The sequence below is a fragment of the Podarcis muralis genome, chromosome 8, assembly GCF_964188315.1.
Source record: "Podarcis muralis chromosome 8, rPodMur119.hap1.1, whole genome shotgun sequence".
In the NCBI taxonomy this organism is placed as follows: Eukaryota; Metazoa; Chordata; class Lepidosauria; order Squamata; family Lacertidae; genus Podarcis; species Podarcis muralis.
In genome coordinates this window covers 85,432,393-85,452,863 of record NC_135662.1, presented here as the reverse complement: position 1 = coordinate 85,452,863, position 20,471 = coordinate 85,432,393, and the positions used below count along the sequence as shown (strand labels likewise).

The 20,471-nt window shown below is 46.1% G+C and overlaps 2 protein-coding genes across 2 annotated transcripts in view; one reads left to right on the top strand and one right to left on the bottom strand.

Annotated features, from left to right (window-relative positions):
• DELE1 (DAP3 binding cell death enhancer 1) overlaps positions 1-13,212 on the top strand; it is a 19,251-nt gene extending 6,039 nt beyond the window's left edge. The window contains exons 3-11 of the mRNA XM_077933456.1: positions 1,221-1,296; positions 1,444-1,579; positions 1,817-1,957; positions 3,320-3,381; positions 7,989-8,082; positions 9,999-10,141; positions 11,227-11,388; positions 11,985-12,102; positions 12,218-13,212. Of these exons, the coding sequence (XP_077789582.1) occupies positions 1,221-1,296; positions 1,444-1,579; positions 1,817-1,957; positions 3,320-3,381; positions 7,989-8,082; positions 9,999-10,141; positions 11,227-11,388; positions 11,985-12,102; positions 12,218-12,465 (1,180 nt within the window). The 3' untranslated portion in view covers positions 12,466-13,212. The remainder of the gene's footprint in view (positions 1-1,220; positions 1,297-1,443; positions 1,580-1,816; positions 1,958-3,319; positions 3,382-7,988; positions 8,083-9,998; positions 10,142-11,226; positions 11,389-11,984; positions 12,103-12,217) is intronic.
• PCDH12 (protocadherin 12) lies at positions 13,193-20,471 on the bottom strand. The gene is made up of 4 exons (XM_028738153.2): positions 17,123-20,471; positions 15,904-16,001; positions 14,914-15,026; positions 13,193-13,904 (listed from the first exon to the last, which is right to left on the bottom strand). The coding sequence occupies exons 1-4, from the start codon at positions 19,820-19,822 to the stop codon at positions 13,615-13,617; spliced, it is 3,201 nt and encodes a 1,066-aa protein (XP_028593986.2). The 5' UTR covers positions 19,823-20,471; the 3' UTR covers positions 13,193-13,614.

The window sequence follows — 20,471 nt, the reverse complement described above, 5'->3', positions numbered from 1 at the left end:
GCTCCCAGCTGTTGGTAGAGCAGAGTGTTAAAGCAATACATTTTGGCCAAGACACAGTATTCACATATAGCACAGTGTTGAAAAGTAAATGGTATGTGTGCACACACAAGTGCATGCCTCTCTCTGTGTGTGTGTGTATAGGCAACTCCCATTCACGGGTGTTCAGGGCACATGCAACTGCCCACGGGGGCAGCTGCAGAAACAATACCTTGAGGCATGGTTGCTGCCTTTCTTTGTTTACCTCTGTGGGGTACTTTCTTCCAGTTGTGGAGGTGGAGTGGGAGTTGCTGTTGAATATTTGTGTCTAGAGTTCCAAGGCAAGGTACAAGTCTGGGTTCTAGTTAAAGGAGTGTTAGCTATGTGCTCTGACAGGCTGCTTTGTGCAGAGTGCCCTTTCTCCCTACATACCATCACCCTTGTGTGTTCTAAGTGTGCACACCCTGAGGCAAGAAAGTAATAGCTCCAGCACTTGCGTTATCTCCCTCTGTGGGGTTCATAGGCTGTTGGTGGTATGTTGTAACTGGGTGCTGGTTTGCATCATATTTTACTGCATCATGAGGGTGGCTTGAGGTGTAGGGGTAGGCAGAGGTTTTTTTGTTTTCTTTTTCTCTCTACCGAGTTTTTTAAAAAATAAATTATTTATTTAAAGTTTATCTCATCTTCTGCTGCCATGGCAGGGGGGCGGGAAGGGGTTTCTGCCATATCCAGGAGATCATGAGTACAGAATTGCAATCTAAAATCCAAAGAAAATTTCATCATCCTCTAGAAATCTGCATTTTGCTCCAGCTTGAATTACATCCATGCTGGAGAGGCAGAACACAACCAGCATCAGGCTTACACAAGTTCACAGATGGAACCATGTCCTCGACTCAAACGTCACTATACATTGGACACTTGCCCAGAGCTTCCAGTGCTATTGTTCTGGATCCACCTAACACTAAATCAAAGCAAACATAGGGTGAATAGTTCATAGGGGAAAAAGAAAATTGTTCAGTTAACTTTTCTACCTCTGCTTACATACAGGAGAAACCTAGATGAATATTAATATGAAAACTGAGTGACGGGTAACCCCGTCCGCAAAAAAAGGTGGTGTCTGAGTGTAGATTGTGGAGTAGGTCACACGTAGCCTTTTCTCCAAAGCTTTGGTGCAGGCTGAATTAAATGCAAGCTTATTTTCTGGTTTCCATATCCGTTTTCTTTTCTTGTCCTTCTTTCTGAAGCCGGCATGGTAGGCACCAGCAGCACAGAAGTTGTGGATGTGGGAACCTCTTGCATCACTGCACATCCTTCACCTTGGTAAGTAGGCCTGGGATGATTGCATGGTAGAAGAGAGTGGTCGCTTTGTGGGGCAGAAGCCAGGGTGTCTTTATAATAGGAACAGTTGTATATAGCCTTTAACAAAGCTTTTTCTGATAGTCCCTAATCCTTGCTCTCCTTTGCTAGAGTGCATTGGCTGTTCTTGCTGTGGAGTTGGTGAAGCATGTTCGAAGGCTGAGCTCTGTGCAACCAGGTGGAGGAGATGTTGGGTTTTACCAATTGGAGGGTCATCTTGCTGTTTTGCCCCAAAGTCAACATTCAGGTAAGCTTGCTAGGGAATAGCACAGTTGAGTCTAGAGCATCATGTGCTGGGAAGAATACACTGCGCGCGCACACACACACACACACACACTCTTCAGCTATATGTACTGCACTTGAAACTCCAGCAGCAAAATTGTATCAGAATTGTAAAGACTCCTAGATGTTTGAAGATCTATCTTTGTAAAATAGGGATTGAGACAGCATCCTATGTACTTTTAATACGTTTCCTCTCCTTCAGTCCCTCCCACAGCCCCTTCTGCTTGCTCCAGTGAGAAAGAGGAACAACATTTCTTCGTGGGAGACGACTCCAGCTATGCACCAAAGAATCTATCCAGCAAAACTTCAAAGCCAAAACAATATCAACATGTTTCAGAAACAGGTACAAATCTTGATTTTAGAATGCAAAGACACATCAGAATGCATGGGGTAGTGGCCAGCTGCAAACGAGGACAGGCAAATCAGCAGGTTGTGCAAGCAGCCTGTTCTGAGGCAGAAGCCTGGAGAGAATTTGTCTTGGGACATGGTTGCCTGAGATGTCTCTGGTTAAACAGGAGATTCCCTTGTGGGCTTTCCAATCAGTAGCTGCTTTATGGAACTTTCCAGTCAAGTACCTTGTGTTTCAAAAGCATTTGTTCTTATTTGGGTTGTTAAATAATGGGGAAGACAGGTTAGAATGAATATATCACCCTTATTTTCATACTTTTAACAAAAGGAGAAAGTGTGACTTAGAAATGTCTATAAAAAGAGAAAGTTTAAAGTCTTGTTGAAACAAATTGATGAGCAATATAGTCATCAATAAATTATTAGTAACCCAAATAGCTGCAATTTAAGAAGAAAATTTGTTTACATTAATTACCTTCTGGCCATAGGTGAATGGGAATGTTAAAATATGTTTGGGGTTCTTGTAATCAACAGGTATTTGGGTCATTACAGAATCTCTACAGTCCAGTAGAGAGAGTGAGTATAGCTGTACAATAGCCTTGTGGCTAATGTGAGAGAAGTCCTGTTTCTCTATGAAGTTGCTTTACTGATTCAAGCCATTTAGCCCAGTACTGTCTTCTCCAGGTGGCAACTGTTTTCCAAGGTTCCTGCAATAGCAATTCCCAGCCCTCCTCTAAGATCCAGGGGTTGAACCTGGGACTGCTATATGCAAAGCACATTTTCTTACACTAAGGTAATGTGGAGGCACAGGAGCGTGCCCATCTAATCACACAGCTGCTAATAAGGAACCCCCTTATTAACCACCGGTTTCGTCTCAGTCTGTTTTTGTGGAGACAGGCAGCAGTATAGGCCTAGGTATAGTGCTGTACCTGACTGGGCGCTCCTGCTTCTGTCCAGATGTGTCACAGATTCTTGGTCCTTATTCCACTTTCGTGATCTGTGCCACAGGTTGCTACCCATGCTGTGCAAAGAACGGCTCTGGCCAAATTATTTATTTGACTGAGTTCTCAAAGATGAGCAGGGTGACTGTTGAGTCAGAATAGACCCATTTCAATTCATGGATATGGTTGAGTTAAACCTGTTAATTTCAGTAGGTTTACTCTGAGTAAAACTTAGTTGAAGGGACGTAGAAGAGAGCTGTCTGCTGTAAGGCATATCACAAAATATTGTTGATTTAACAGAAGAGTAGGAGAGGAAGCTGCAACTTCCAGATCTGTGCAACCAGAACTATGGCAGGGAAGGCAACTCTGTGTTGAGACCCAAACTGTCATTGCCTTACCTTTTTTTGTTTTTTTTGCAGGGGACATCCTCTTCCTATCCAGCACAGGTTCTGAACCAGACTCGTGCCTATTACGCTTGCAGGTAATGCCTCTTTTCTTTTTGTGGGACTTGGCTTTTAGCATGAATTTAGCTCAGAATTTCTGAAGTATGAGTTAATGAGCTAGGGAAGGGTCTTTAATTTTTCGAAAGCATGAACACACTCTCTGCATAACCTTGATACCACTTGCCGTATTAGTATCATGTGGATTTCATGTACATTTGGTATACTTCAGGGACATCCGTGATAGCTTTGAGACCAACTAAATTCAGGGTAGAAGCAGAGGCACATATTTTAATGTTTGTTTTGGAACTCCTATCTTGACATGATTGTACAATGAGAGTAAGAAATGAATATGCCTATGTAGATTGAGCTATAAGGCACCACAGTCTTGGGCCATGTTCACTAGCACTATCCCAGGTGAAGAATCTTGGTTTGTTTACTGAAGCGGTATCGTCCATGTTTCCTTCTGTTACCCAGAATTTGCAGGTGTACGTTGTCTCTTGAAATCTGCCAAACATTGAGGTTCTAGCAAGACAGCTCACTTAATGCATACTGTATACATTGACATAAAAAGTGTTTAAAGATTTTGGGTTGACTCATCTGACAACGGTTGGTTGATGTCACAAAATGTGCATGTTCCAACTGTTCAGGGGATAAAGCCGCTAGCAACAGAATGTTCTCCAGCTTCTGTGAAAGAAGAAGAAAATACCAATTTTGGCTGGGATTAAAATTCCTATGCCTTCCCCATTCTGGCACTCTCCAGATGGTTTGGACTTCAGTGTCCATCAGCCCCAGCCAGCATGGTCCATGGTCCAAGATGATGGAAGTTTTAGTCTAAAACATGTGAAGGGCACCACATTGGGCAAGGCTGCCCAGCAACAGTGATGAGAGGTTCAGAATGGAGCAGAGCCTCAAAAGGAGGCTGAGTAGTTAGTGCAGGCTTTCTCAAACTCAGCCCTCCAGATGTTTTGAGACTACAATTCCCATCATCCCTGACCACTGGTCCTGCTAGCTAGGGATCATGGGAGTTGTAGGCCAAAAACATCTGGAGGGCCGAGTTTGAGGAAGCCTGAGTTAGTGTGATGAGATATAGGAACCTGTCAGATGGTGGTGTGGTTGCTCGAGAGCAAACAGGCAAGACTCCGACCTGTCTTTTCCAGGCTTTATTCTTAGTGCAAAACTATTTACAGTGAAGAGCATCGCAAGTTCATGTCTGGCTCAGTCGCTAGCAGAATCTGGGAGTGGTTGGTCCTTGTACCTCCCCCAGCATAACAGTCGCTTGACCCCCAACCTTCTCCCCTCCCTGCGCCGAAATCTACTGCACAGAATGGGCTCTGGCAAAGGGGTACTTCCCTCCTCTCCGGCTTGCTCAGGGTCAGTGTTGAGGCTCTCCCTAGCATCCCCTGGTCCCACCACCTCCTCCCCACTGGAGGTGGGGCTTTCCTCCTCGCCAGAGAAGGAACTGCTTTGCAAGACTTTCAGAGGTTCCCTATAACACAACTTCCCTTCCACCTCTCGCGTCTGAGCTGATGGCAGTTCCCTGACAGAACCCAAGGGAAGGATAGGTGAAAGAGACAGAAGCCTTTAAAAAAGCAGGACAGAGAAGACCAAGTGGTTTCTGATAAGAAGGTGGAAAGCTCACATGGCTGTACAGATAGAAGAAGCTATATGGTAATAGCAGGAAGTAGGTTTGTCCAGGTAAGGAGAATAGCTAACAGAGTGATGGTGTCTCAGCTAAGTGGTATCAAGTAGATGCGGGCTGAAAAACAAAGACTTGGGGAAATGATAGTGTCACAACCCAGATTGGGGATGGAACTGGATAGTGAACTTTAAACAACAGCCTTGCTGTGTCTGCCATGTTGTTCAGGCCTGAGACACATGGTTTGGGAATTTTCCACCTCGTGTCTATATTTACTAGGATTTCCAGTTTTACTAAAATCATGTTTAAAGATACAAGTTGCATTTTAATCATGACTGTAGAAGTTTGGATTGATGAAAGAGGCAAAGAGAGTAAGGCTGGGGCAAGAGCTCACACAGTGCTGTGGCTGCGTACTCTTGAATTCAGGTTGTTGTCATTATTATTATTATTATTATTATTATTATTATTATTTCCTGCAACATGTTGCACTCAAAATACAATACAAAGGGAAAATACGGGCAATGACCGATTAACACACATCTGAATGATGCACAATCATGCACATGTGAACGACGCCAAACCTGGAAGTGACCCCAAAAGTCTCTAAACAATTCACTAAAAGGGCGGAATGGGGGCAGGGCAGGGTGGAACAGGGGGGCGCTTACCCGCACTCCACCGGTGCTCACAGGGGCCAGGGATGGGTGGGAAATTTCTGGGTCCAAACCTGGAAGCGCACTTTTCATGTCAGAGAGCTGCATTCACATCTTTTGTATTATTATCAAGCCAGGCTTTATAGCTTCTGATACAAAAGCATTTTTAATTTTCCATAAGGAAGGACTGACCCATCTTGCTTTCTGGCAACAGTCCTTCCTGTCTCTTAATCCTGACAAGATGAAGAGTATCCTGTAATATATACTTCTGCCATCTGATGGCACCAAATCATTCCAGTACTGAAATTGCTGACTCCGTAGATTTGCTAAAGATTCACTGAAAAAATAAAACACTTACTTGGCTTCAGTAAAATTAGCATGTGCTAACTTTCTGAACTTTCTGAAATCTTCTTTTAAAGTGTTGACTTTAATGTCAAGAAATAAGGGATATACTGAAGAGTTCAGAGGGCAAAAAATCATTGTGTATACTTCACCTAAAAAGCCCTCTAAACATCTGACAGGAAGTGAAATGTACCTCAAATGGCTATGTTGTATCTGATGATAAGAGATTCTCCAAATGTTCATTGCTAGTACCAGATTGAGAGAGGCTGGACTCAGTGAACCCTGTGATCAAGCAGAGCTGCTCTTGCTATAGCTGCATGTAAAGTCTTGAGTGCCAGTAGGTCATGAGTGCCACAGCTGTCAGGCTGAAAGAGAAGGGAATAGTGTTAAAGGTGGAACTGCCTGGACCATCTCCCCACTAATGTGGTTTTCCAGGGCTTGGGAAGAGGTTTCCCTCCCCCTCCCCCGGTCACCTGATTTCTGTGACATGTTCCAAGTCTTCTCTTAGTAGATCCAGGGCATCCAGTAGTATAATCAGTGACTTAAGAGTTGTTAGGACACCCCTGGGAAAAGGGATTGATTGATGAACCACCGTGAGGGGAATAGAACTCTCCTAGCAACTCTCAGCCCCCTTAATGAACTAAAGTTCCAAGAATCTTTGAGGGAAATCCCTCCAGGGAATCCTGACCAAACTGCCCCAAATGCAAAATTAGTTTGATCAAGACTTTAAAAAAGGGACATTTATTTAAATGTAGGTCAGTTAACGCACAGACATGCAACTCACACAATTGTGTGTGAATAGCAACACAATTCAGTTCTGAAGTAAACTCCAAGTGCATTTTCTTCTACTACTGCAAATTTAGCATGCATTCTAGAAAAGTAGTACAGTTTATGTGTGTAAGCAATACAGTTCTGTTCTACAATAACTGTGCAACAAACATGTAACATGATAAAGAAGGAATCTGTTCTGAAGAGATGGAGAATATGATTTAAAATGCATCATTTTGAGCTTTGGCATGTAGCCATTAAAAGTGCGGCCATATGTCATGAGATACATCTGAATGTATCTAAATTTCCAATTGAAAGAAAGGATAATGGGGAGATTTTGGATATTTTGAACTGATCTCTTACACTATCTTTCTGTTGAGTTTTGAGTTCCCTCTTTCCAGCTGGGGCCTATTTACATGGAGTTGGTATATTAGATTATTTGTAAAGAGTACCAAATTCACAGCCAGGCTAGCATATTTCATGTCACCAAGGTCTGCAGTCCAAAGCAGTGTGAAAATGCCAGGACAGCCACTTGTGACATTTGTCAGTTCGCACCTCTGAACTTGCGGGGTCACTGCTATGGCAACATTCTGACCAGCAGTTTCCCAAAGCCCAGTGACAAGTCTACACTTCAGGAAATGACTCCACCTGTCCAGTCTCCTGCTGGAGGATATGGTTGTCAGTATATTAATCTCGATATTCTCAGCAGTGGTAGGAAATCAGACTTTGTGTTCAACCCAAGTGGGAGAATGAAATCGTTTTTATCTGTCCACTTGCAAATTCCCACAGTTGCTCCAGAAAACCATCCACTTCTTCCTCTCTTATTTTCGTGATCCTTCGGTTAAGAGTCATTAAGAAAGGACAGTCTTTTAATTCTCACTCCAAATGTCTGGTGACTGTAGGATTGCCACACAGTATGAGCATTTCTTTGGTACCTGGAACCTGGAACTAGCCCCAAAACATCATAAAGATGTCACAGAAGGGGCGGAATGTGCGGGTTTGGAACATAACGCCCGCACAAAATGCGGATTTCCTATATGTGAAATTGCATATAATGGGGAGCACCATCTAAAAAGCCAAACTCTGCCCCAAATCCACCAAACTCCATCACAATCATTTCTTCCAAACCTCCTTTCTCAAACGCATGTAGGTGGGGAAGATGCCTGTAATGTGAAAGCTAGTGCAAAGAGAGGATTGTCCACAGATGGGCAACCTATACACGGTTTTCATTTTTGCCTCTCCTGTGCAGGGTAATCTGGAAGAGGAGTCGTCTGTTGGTGAAGCTGCTTCTCAAGTGCACCAGGTGTTTCAAGCCAGCATTTCCGTGGCATCAAACATCCTTGGTAACAGCTTATAGAGTTACTTATCCAGTCTGCGTCAGGCAGGGGCTTCTGTCTTCAACTGTGTCATAGACCTGACAGAGATACTAGAGGTTTAAGCCACTCACTTACCGGTATGTTAAAAAGGGCAATGACTCAGGCCCAGAGAAAGGACTTATCTAGCACAGCATTCTGTAGGTCCCTTTCCTTTCAGTTTTATGCAGTTTACTCAGCCCCCTAAGTATTCTGCATAGATTTATCTTGTAACATTTGCTGGGAGAGCAGAGCTGTTTGTTCTGGGATGCAGCAAAAACTCCCTCTTTGCCCCCCTTTTTATATGGCTAAACCTTTCCTTGGTCTTTGGTTAAATCACCTTAGCTTGCTCCATTCTCTTGGATGACCCAGTCTAACTTTGTATACGCCAGTTATCTTGTATACACCTCCCCCCGCTCCAGTACTTTCCCCATGAAAACCCACCCTTAACCGCTGAATCAGAGCAAACAGCAATCCGCAGAAAACTCAGAATTGCCATTTGTTCAGCTTGAGCGTTAAAAGAGCAGGTTTCCGCAGGAAAAGCACTGGGGGGAGGGGGAGTGCTCAGACCTGGCACTTTAAAGCACAGACCTTCCTCTAGGAAGTGCAGCGCAGAAGGAAGTGTGAATGAGCCCTGAGCATCACAGCAGCAGGGAGAAACTCAAAAATCCTTCTGATGAGTCTTAAAATACAGTGGGAGCTTGAAATAATAACAAAGACAGTTAACATGCTGGGCTGGGCTGGGGAGGGAATGAATTAATTAAAAACCATGATTTATAAACCTTTATACCGTTTTTTTGTGGGGAGGGCTTGCGGGGAAGAGGAGATGGAAGAATTAATAATGTGATTTGCACTGTCTTGAGGGGGGAAATGAATTAATTGGATGAAATGAATTAATTGCACTATCTTGAGGGAGAAATTGATTTATAAGAGTGGAAATAATAATTAATAATTTTTCGCACACTGTCCCGGGGCGGGCGGGGATAATTTGTGCACTTTGGATTCAGTCATGGCCATTTTTGTGTGCAGTGCCGGATGGGTGGCCATGGGGGGGGGGGTAGGGAAGACTTGGGAAAAAGGTTCACCATCATGGCTCAATGGTTTGTGGCAATGATAGAGAGCATGTGTTGAATCTAGAAAGTCTCAAGTTCATTCCTCAGCAACCTACGTTTTCAAAGGGTCTCAAGTTAGAAGGCATGGGGGGGGGGGTTTCTCGCAATGAAAACTGCTGTTGTTGAGAGTAGGTGCTGAGCCTAGATGTACCAAAGGTGTGACTTCATACGAAAGAGCTTCATAGGAGCTGTGCTTTAAGGTAGTTTCTTTCCATGTGTGCCTGGGTACATGAAATGACATGTGAAATATTTCCCATTTAAGTAAGAAAAAGCATTCATCCCGTGATGACTAGATAAGTAGGTGAGAGTGTGGTGCATTTGAACACTTTTTCACCAGAGTGCTTTTTTTTTTTGCAACAGCATCCTATTTCACTATTGTCATGTCCTGCCTAGTTAAATAAGATTAAAGGAAGACTTTGCAGAAGTTACATGACCAGCTGCTTGCTGCGTAACTGTGTCCAATTTTATGCTCCGTGCCACCTTAAGTACCTGAGTATGTACTGTTTTCTGTGTTTTTAGCTGTAAAACAGAGATAGTAGGACTTGCTGGATGTAGTGTAGTGCAGTGGGAACTTGTCTGAAAATGAATTTGAAGGTGCGTAACAGGAGGTACTGGAATCCGTACATTTTATATTGAATTGCCACTGCCTGCCTCATCTTCACTGCAGGATAGCCGCTGAATCAGCGAATAGTTTGACGTATAAGTGTCCTCCTGAAGGTATTCTCTCTTTGATAATAGGTGCAACCACCATCTCAGGTTAGAATTTGGACCGCTGTTTTTACATTATTTTCCCAGGGCTTGAGAACATGCATGACAAGCAGTGGAAAACGGCCTTTTCCTGCTTCAAGCTGGCTGCAGATCAGAACCACAGCAAAGCCCAGTTTAATGTGGGATTGTGCTACGAACACGGAAGAGGCACCAAGAAGAACGTGGCCAAGGTCCTCTATTCCCATTGGTTTCTTGGCTTGTGTGTTGCTGCTGTGCACAAGTGGGAAGGAGAGTGTGGGGCAACTTCAGTGTGTGCTATATGTGTTGGGAGACATAATTTGTTTCTCTTTCTGAGTCACAAGCTTTAACCCAGAGACCTGCAGTGGGATACTTGCTGCAGTTCATCACACACATTGGATTTGTATGTGAAAGTTCCCAGAGTCAATCCCCAGCATCTTCAGGGAGGGCTGGGAATGCTCCCTGCCCGAAACCCCTGAATTCAGCTTCCGGTCATTGTAGGGAATGCTCAGGTGGATGGTCTGACTCAGTAGAAGGCAGCTTCCTGTGTCCCTTTCTCAGATTTTCCCTGATAGTCTTCCCAGCTGATCCCAAGAGAGCATGGCTATCCCTGTAACACTCACTGTCATAAGAAACTAGCAACAAAACAGCTTTATGTGCAACGGCAGGCTAGAGCGGAGCATTTGCCATAACGATGGAGGTGGGGGTAGGGGGCAGTCACTCCAAATGCAGCAGTGACCCAGTTCATCTCCTGCTCCAGGCTGCCTAAGCTTCCTTTGTTTTTGCGTCCTTTCTCAAAGGGGGATCAGGCTCTAGGCAGGAAATATCGGTCCTCCAAGTTGCTCCTTTTCCAAGTGTTCCAGTACAAGAGAAACTCATTTATTGAGTTACGAAGAATCTTCCATTATGCCAAAGCTCAAAAAGAACCTCAGTAGAGGTACTTAATTTCCACATTATAGAAGAGCCCCCAGTTGCATTATGCAACTTGTGCCTGCAGCTTAGTCAAAAACTACCCTGTAAGGAGCCAATGTTTTCACACAAGAGAGCTAAAACATTCAGCAAGAGAGAGAAAGATGTCAGGGCTGTCCAAAGGAGTCTCCAGCTGCTACCCCCTCCTCCCCCAGGCAGGTATTCTACTTTGTAGTAGTTCTTCCTTGCAGTGGGGTTGGGGCTAACATGCCAGGCCACTTTCCTGCCAATCATGTGTGGGACTGAAGCCAGCAGGGAGGAGCACTTGCTTGTCTGGCAGGAGCACAGTTTATCGGATGTGTAGCAGTGTCCCTGTTCTCTGTTCTAGGCAGTCTTCTACTACCAGCGGGCTGCTCGCCAGGGACACCCCATGGCCCAGCACCGCTACACTCAGTGTCTCCTCCGCCACTGCCCAAGAGCAGACAAGAAGGGAAATGTACAGGAAGCTGTGGGTTTGTTGGACGAAGGCGCTGCTGCTGGGCTGACAGAGGTGAACATCAGCTTGGAGAGTTATGGCGTACTGTTCAGAAGTAGAAGTAGCCTGTTCATGGGTGACATGAGAATCCCTTTCTTTTGCTCTTTACAGTTTAGCAGTTTGGCATGCTTAGGTGAAGAGGTGCTCACCTGGCTCAGTCAAGGCATTTTACCACAGGCTGTGCAACTAACCACTCCTCTTGCTTTCCATCTGGCCGCAAACACAAGATCCATGAGCTGCTATGCCTGTTTTTGCTAGGCTTTCTTTGTTCCTTGATAGCTATTCTTCAGTTCACTAAAACAAATGGTAGCCCCAGTATCTGCCACAATCTTGGTATTTTTAAAGTGAACATAAGCCTTGGCAGCTGGGCTTTTCTTTTTAATTATGCATAGTGATAGATCTGGCTTTGGAGAATTTGCAGTTTTTTAAAAGGCAGTGCATGTGGAAAGGCCCAGGGCCGTGTTTACAGCTTAAGCATGGTCTTTTGCCTTGAATTGGATGGTTCTAAAATAATAATACACTGCATTTCAGGTGCATTGGAGTCTTTATACACATGTACTTGTATGTAGGATTCCTCAAGCAGCTTTCATTTGTGTGTTTGCTATAAAAAGGGCACTGGAGTCTCCCAGAACTCACCGACAGCAAGACAGCATTACCAGGAAGCAGCAGCTGCCGGCTCCAAGGCTGCACAGGAGAGAATCAAAGTAATGGCACAGGAGGAAATAGCAGGTACTGAGTTGGGGGGAAGGACCACGGAATGGTGTGGAAATGGTGCTTACTTGAGAATGAATGAAATGTTGGCTACTGCAGTTGTGATAATGATGTGATATTCTCTCTCACTTAGCTACACAGATCCGGGACCAGTCACCACTGGCAACAAAAACCTCTTCATCCAGCCCTTGCCTTCAGCTCCTGGATCAGCTGCCGGCTTCTCACTTTGGACAGCCAGCTTTTGGCCTGCTTCACTCCTGGAGCACAGGAAGCCTTAGGGATGCGGCAAATAGCTCTGCAAACTGCATGCCTGCCACAGCTTTCCCAGATAACCTCAAGCTACAGTCCTTAGCATGGTCTTCAGGAGTAGCAGTTGGATAACATGGCTAAGGAGAAACTTTCTGCTTTAGATGGTGGCTGTGTTACTGGCTGCCACAGTGATCCTTTTAAGAGGCAAATCACATGGGCATAGCCGGCACCTGTTTCCGTCTCTTCCTAAATGTATAACTTCTTATTAGACAGTTTGCCCGCAGCATAAAGAATGATACAGTGGAGGCTATCCATCTAGGCAGCATCTGATTGTGAATGGAGTCAGGATACAGGGCTCCTTCTGAGTGACCCTTGCACCATGGAAGCAAATGTTGCATCCGCAAAATGAACATGAGGAGCCTATAGACTGCAGCTTTGAGGGCCAGGTCTTGAAGCACTTGGTGCTGAAGTTAAGCAAATGTGGACTTGCACATCCCATGTAAAAAGGGGGTACAATCATAAATGGTTTCTGAAAATCAGGCAGGCAATTTCACACTGTAGTCAGAAATGTCTTACAGAAATTGGGGAAGGAGTCTGCCCTAGTCTTCTTTCTCTAAAAGATTTGAGCTTACTGAATTTGTTAATTGCACAAGGAATTCTGCTGATTCTCCCCTTCATTTCAGAAAGGAAAGGAGATTTTTAGCCACGTTTCAGAATCTTAAGGGAGCGAAAGGACCTTCTCTCTAATGGGAAGGAAATTTTAATGCAATAGAATAAAAACAGGAAGTGGAGTTTGGGAGGTAGACTGAATAATTCAAAGAACAGAATTTGGTTCCTGAGAGTTTTATTTTTATTATAAATAAATAACGGACTCAAGCAGCAGCTTCTAAATTTCATTGTTGTATAAAAGCCTGGTAATAGGTGAGCAGCACCTGCTGGAGACTCAGTGCCTGACCAAGAAGCAGCATTTCCTTACCTTAGCTCCTGCTCCCACTCAATTCAAAATAATTAAATAGTAGCCGGGGGGGGGGGGGCAGGGAGCCTTATGCTCCAGTTTGCCTTTCATTGTCCCATAGAGGCATGCTGATTTCCTGCAGCAGGGATGTGGTAAGAACAAAGAGGACTGGCTGCTAGTAGCTGTTCCAGAAGAGGTGAAGGTCTCCTTGCTACTGCAATTGCCAGTTCTGTTGCCCAAAGCACTGTCCGTTTCAGTCCCCACATCATCTCTAGTCAGATCTTGGGGCTCGCTACATTCTGAGAGTTGCTCAAGAGCCCCAATCATCAATCTACCTGGGGACTGACTTTCTGAGCCAAGATCTTCTCAAAAAGTGTATTCATCTCTGAGAGGAAGGTACTGGAGAGCCTGGGCTCTTCTGAGTTTGGCTTGTGCCCAGCTGCTTTGCCAAAGGTTGCAAAAGTGTGAGGTTCATCTCTGCCTGTGGTTTCCTCGCTCAGTGGAGACGGTACTGCCCCTGGTGAGACAATATTGTCCTTGTAGTCAGTAGAGATGGGAAAGGACAGCCTCGCCATCCACGCTGGGTCTTCCACGTTCAGCTGATCAAGATCCAGCCCTGCAGGGTGGGGGAAAGAATAAATTAGGCTTTGTTGATAAGGATAGACTCGGGGCTACACGAGTCCTGTAATTCCATGTGAGTACTGATTTCAGAACTCTGCATCATGTTAATCTCATTACTCGTTTTAAAATCAAAAGCAAATTTCTACCCCTTAATGTTTCCAATGCTTTGTGGGTCGGGGGAACACCACAATAAGATTTTTGTTGTTGACCTAACTGCTGCCCCCTCCATTTCTAGCAGAAGCAGAATGAATTATGTACTCAGGATTTTACGCAGAGAGCCAGTGTGGTATAGTGGTTAGAGCAGGCATAGGCAAACTCCGGTCCTCCATATGTTTGGGACTACAATTCCCATCATCCCTGACCACTGGCCCTGTTAGCTAGGGATGATGGGAATTGTAGTCCCAAACATCTGGAGGGCCGGGGTTTTTTCCTGCGCCTGGGTTAGAGTGATGGACAGAGACTTGGGAGACCAGAGTCCAAATCCCTGAAGCTCACTGGGTGACCTTGAACGAGTCACTGCCTCTCAGCTGAACCTACCTCCCAGACTTGTGGAGATTAAATGAAGAGGATGAGAACCATGTATGCTACCTTGAGCTTGGAGAAAAAGGGAGTATTTTAAATAAATAGATAAGCCTGTCTACCTCCTTCCTTGGAGGTTGGATGGCCATCTGTCATGGATGCTTTAGATGGGATTCCTGCATTGCATGGGGTCGGGCTAGATGACCCTCAGGGGTCCCTTCCAACTCTATATAATTCTGTTATTCTACCTTGATCACTAGGAAGAGGATCCCAGCAATGCACTACTCTTCCTGTGTCTTTTCCTAGGTAGCATATGGGTAGCATAGGTAGCATATCACAGAACAGGGATTAGAGACAGAAACGTGTCTCTAAGGGTGCCTAGTCAGCTATTACGTGATGGGCCCATGAAAGGATAAGATCAGCTAGGATACAGTTTCAGAGACTGCACCACTGAGACAGAGGAGACACGAGTGATGGTATCTCACCAGATGGGCAGTCCAGTAAGTTCCCTAGCTCCTTTCCCAGCAGCTCCCAGTCATGATGTTCACAGCCGCTGCCCTCCTTGGTGATGAGATCCTCAACATTTGAATTGGGGTTCCTGTGGAAAAGGAGAAGCATCTTAAGTAATTGGGTCTTCACCCAACAGAGGAGAAACTGCCCCTTCCATTGTCCTGCTTAGTCTGCGCTTTGCAGAGATCCCACAGTGACAAGCCTAAGGGGATATGCCCAACAGCAGCAGTGGATAAGAGAGAACTTGCATTAACTGTTAATAAACAAAACCACAGTACTATGCCTTATACAACCTTCATTATTAGAGAAGCGTTAGACATTCAGTTCTTTATACATTCAGCACATTATCAGTCGACTCTTTAAAAAAATGTAGGAACTGGCTACTCTACTGAAGACTTCCTCTCAGCAAAAGTGCCTGGCTCTTTAAAGGTAAAGGTACCCCTGACCGTTAGGTCCAGTCATGGATTACTCTGGGGTTGTGTGCTCATCTTGCTCTATAGGCCAAGGGAGCCGGCATTTGTCCGCAGACAGCTTCCGGGTCATGTGGCCAGCATTACTAAGCCGCTTCTGGTGAACCAGAGCAGCACACTAAAATGGTGTTTACCTTCCCACCAGAGTGGTACCTATTTATCTACTTGCACTTGACATGCTTTCGAACTGCTAGGTTGGCAGGAGCTGGGACCAAACAACGGGAGCTCACCCCATCACAGGGATTCGAACCGCTGACCTTCTGATCGGCAAGTCCTAGGCTCTGTGGTTTAGACCACAGCGCCACCTGCATCCCTTATCTTTAAAGGTACAGGACCTATTAAGCAGTGGGCAAACCTAACACCTGTGATAGGGAGACAAGTTTCTAGAGGACATGAGGGATAGGCCAGTCATTTCCAGTGAAGGAGAAAAGCTGCTTTTTGTTAACACAACACAAAGGAGATTCACAAAGGGCATATAAGCTGCAGAAAACTCACCTGCAAGAAGCATTCTTGGCAGTGTACTTGTTCCCTCTGTGGTTGGGCTTTGGCTGCACTTGGCCCTGATGCAGCAGAGACAACAACTGCGAGATTTGCTGAAAGACAGGAAGAGCCGGTATCCGCATACAATCCTGACCAGAGCTGTTTCCTAACAGGATATCCCCACTCCCCTATGCTCCGCTTGGGCTATTTATAATGTCTAGGGCTCTTCCCCTCTCTGCAAGAAAACAAGCCATTTGTGTCTATCTGCTCTGCATCTCTGTTTACTCACAGCAGCTACCACCCATCATGCAAAGCTGACAACCGCTGCAGCGTTACAGTGGTTTGAATGATGCTGAACTTGCCAAGCTGGACAGTTTCCTCTGAGTAATTTCTAATGCACACTCTAGTTGCAAGCTTACGTAGGTTGGCACTGCTTATAAATCTAGCAACCCTGAATAGAACAGTGGAGGAACTAAATCTCACCCCTGGCCCACCACTGACAGCTCAAAGATGTAGCCATGCAGTGCCACAGCTAAGTGTTTTGAAGCCTGGGCTACCTATTCCTTTCGTCCCTCGTCTCTCTGGGATCTGTCACTATACAGATTAAAAGGATGATAGGTGAAGTGGCAGGAAGTTACAAAACACAAGCTGCCCCTGGACTGACTTCTGTGGAAAGTGATTTGTAAAACCTGAACGACGTATCTGAGGCTGAAATCCTAGACACGTAATACAGAGCAATCCCCGTTACACACCATGGGACATAACTTCCAAGTAAACCTCCTGCACAGGACTGCCCTGTAAGCAATGCTGAAGGGGTAGAAATAAATCCTGCTACTTCTGTTACAAGTGTTTACTGCTCAGATAAAGAAAACACAGAAACAGGTGCAAAAATACAATTCTGCCAGATCCTACTGACTAGTTGTCATGGCTTTCTAGAACACAAGGACCTGTTCTTTCCTTGCCCCATCAGCCATATTTAATAGATGAACCTGTTTTACAAGGTTAGGCAAAAAGAGTAGAAGAAAACCAGCTGCCCTCAGTAAACCTATCTGGGGCTTTGTCTACCACTTTTAAAACAAAATTACTTGAATCTGAAATATAAATATAATTTATATTTATTTCAATAGCCAACTATGCATCACCACCCACAAGAGATGGATTACTATATATCCCTATTCTTTTGTACCTACCCCTTTCCCATAACCCACCCTATTCCCGTCCTGAAGTCTCTTACCTGGACGGGGGCAGATTCCATGGCTAGCTGTCCTCCGGGGCCTTGCTCAGCAAGAGCTGCCAGAGAAAGCCTCACAAGGCTTCTCAAGATGTGCTGGCGACTAGGAGCCTCCTCTGGACCTGCCTTCGCCTTTCCCGACAAGTGGTCTTTAGGCCAGAAGATGGAGTCGAGCAGTTTTTTATCCGTGGGCTGCACATCCCGGGCGGTGGGGCTTCTGAACCTTTGTGCATAGCAAGGAGCCTGCTCACCAAGGCTGCTGGAATTTCTCTGGTTCCTGAGGGTCCTGTACAGAGTGGGGGTCATGTGGCATGGCACCCCCAAGGCCTTAAGCCAGGCAGCTTCTGATGGATTCTCTATCTCAGCCGGAGGCTGCTGGGCATCCTCCTGCCGCAGTACAGGCACAACATGGATGTCTGCTTTCTGGATAGGTTTGGGGGGCTTTTTCGGTTGCTGTTGGCTGTAAGCCTGCTCTGCTTCCCGACAGTTATATGCCATGCTGCCGTGCTTCTCCCTTCTGCACAGGGACATAATCAACCCCAAGCCTACCAAAGAGATGGCAAGCAACCCTAGAAGGCAGATCCCTGTCACCACAGAGGGGCTGAGGGGCTGGGACACCGGGAAAGAATCAGGCATGCGCTCACAATGCCTCTTGAATGTGATCTTCACCATAAATCTGGTGGAAAGTGGCACTGGGCCTCGGTCACTCACAGATATCACCAGGTCCCATTCCCTGCCCAAAAGGCTGCTAGCATTGCTACCGTTCAGATAAAGCTGCCCAGACTGGGGATCAAGGACACAGATGCCGGCTTCGTTGCCACTCAGGATGCTGTAGAGCAATGTCCCATTCAGACCGGAGTCTGCATCGGTTGCCAGTATAGTGAGCAGAAGGGGTGCATTAAGCGAGGCGGCTAGTTCGGAGCTCCCTTCTTCCTTGGGCACCAGCACATGTCCAGTGTCAGGATCCACAAGGGCAGTGACACTTGCACAGCCACTTTCCAGCTCTGGCTTTATTACCACTGGGGAATTGTCATTCACATCAAGCACAGTGACCGTCACGGAAACGTTGGCCGATAGCTGAGGCTGGCCCATATCTTCTGCTATTACAAGGAAGTCAAGGCTGGTAATCTTCTCGGCATCAAAAGCCGCATGGGCCCTGATTTCCCCAGTGCTGGCATCAATAGCGAGCCACTCTAGAACTAGTGGATCTGGGATTCTGTACACAACTTTCCCATTAAGGCCTGAGTCTGCGTCTTGGGCCCTGACCATAACTAAAACAGAAGGCGGCTCACTGTTCTCTGCAATGGAAACATGATAATGGTTTGTTTCAAAGTAGGGCATGTTGTCGTTGACATCACTGACATGGACAGTGAAATGTCTGGTTGTGGCCAGCAATGGGGTCCCTCGGTCCTGGACCAGCAAGGTCAGGTGGTGCTGTGTCCAGCTCTCCCTGTCCAAGGGGGCATTTGTTAGCAACATGTAGCTGCCAGGCGAGAACCTTTTCAAGGCAAAGTGTTCTTCACCTTGCCTGATATAACAATCCACCTGCCCATTACGGCCTGAATCAGGGTCAAATGCTGTCACTAGAGCAACAAAGCTGCCCTGGGGTTGAGCTTCTGATAGTACGGCTGCTTGTTTTGCCCAGGTGACTTGGATCTCAGGCGTATTGTCATTGACATCCAGAACACGTATGAAGAGCTTGCAGTGAGCTGGAATGGAGTTGGCACCCTGGTCTCTGGCTTGCACCTCCAACTCATAGGCTGAGTTCTTCTCATAATCCAGTGACTGCTGCAAAAGGACACTGCCAGTGTGACGCTCCACAGCAAACTTTCTTAGCACCTCCTCTGAAACATGTTTGCTGAAGGAGTATTCAATCTCTCCGTTAGGTCCTTGATCAGGATCAGTGGCAGTGAGGTTGATCAGAAAAGTCCCGGGTAAAGCATCTTCCCTGATCTCCACCGACACAGAACCCTGGGCAAACGTGGGGCTGTTATCATTGGAGTCTAGCACATTCACAGTCACAACAGTGGTCCCAGATCTAGGGGGCACTCCATGATCAACTGCAGTCAAGACCAACTCAAACGAGGAGTAGAGCTCCCGGTCCACTTCTTTAATGACCACCAGCTCTGCCTGCTGAGTTCCGTCAGAACCGGCTGTGACCTCTAAGGCAAAGTGCTCACTGGGTGACAAGAAGTAGGAACAGAAAGCATTAGAGCCAGCATCTGGGTCCAGGGCTCGGCCCAAAGGGATTCGAGTCTGTAAGGATACGCTTTCAGATATCTCCAGCTCCAGTGCCGCTTGAGGAAACCGAGGCCCATTGTCGTTGATGTCCAAGACATGGATCTCCACATGGATCAGGGTGAAGTATTGGGCCGCTAGAACGCTGAATGAGAGGACACACGGGTCTCTGTGGTGGCAGAGCTGCTCCCTGTTCAGCCTCCCTGTGGTGCTCAGCAAACCGTCTCGAGAGTCCATCTGTATGGGAAACACTGCAGAAGACTGAAGCAGCTGAAAGGTTCCCCAACTGCCCTCTGTCCGGCCAATTTCTTCCGACAGCCTTCCCAGAACAGTCCCAGGCTGTACTTCCTCCAGAATCTGATACTGCATGGTGAATGTAGAAACTTCCTGACAATCCATCAGCAGAAAAAAATAGCACAATATCGGAACACATAACGCCAAGGATATTCTTCTGAATGGTGGCATTGCAAATTTCAACCCCTCTGTACGTGGGGTTGGTCTGAAAGTTGACTATCCTAAAGACTCCAAAAGAACACAAAGCCTTTCTTAGAGGCAAGATCCATTTCTACCTTTCTCGCTGCAGGAAAATCAGACTCTCCAGATAACGCCAGCGATTGTACAATCGCTTCTCTTGCTAGCGCTCAACCCCCCCTGAGCTGGGGGCTTGGAAAGAGCAGAGAGTGTGTATTCTGCCCCCCCTAGAAATGCAGACTTCGCCCTGCAGCTTCCTGCCAAGGCCATTTCCTAGGGAAACTCCACCTACAGGAAAGGGGAGGTAGACCAGCTGCACAATGGCCGGCTCTAGGTGGGATTTGCAAGGAAGCTGGGAACAGGGGTGGTCTCGCCTACATCCCAGAGCAGAGGTAATGCACACATCTAGGGCGTGGCCTATACCTAACCTAGGTATGCCAAAGCAAACAACACACATGGATCTGCTTGGATCAGATTCTAGGGATCTGCGCCCTCTTCCCCAAGGTGTTCTTGTGTGAACAGTAGGCTGACCTGCCAAAATCCACAGGATGAAGTGTTTCGTGGCACGGAGATCACTATTATCACCTGCTAAATGTGACAGCAAGGACAACCCTACTTCCTCTCCCCATATGTAATAATAATA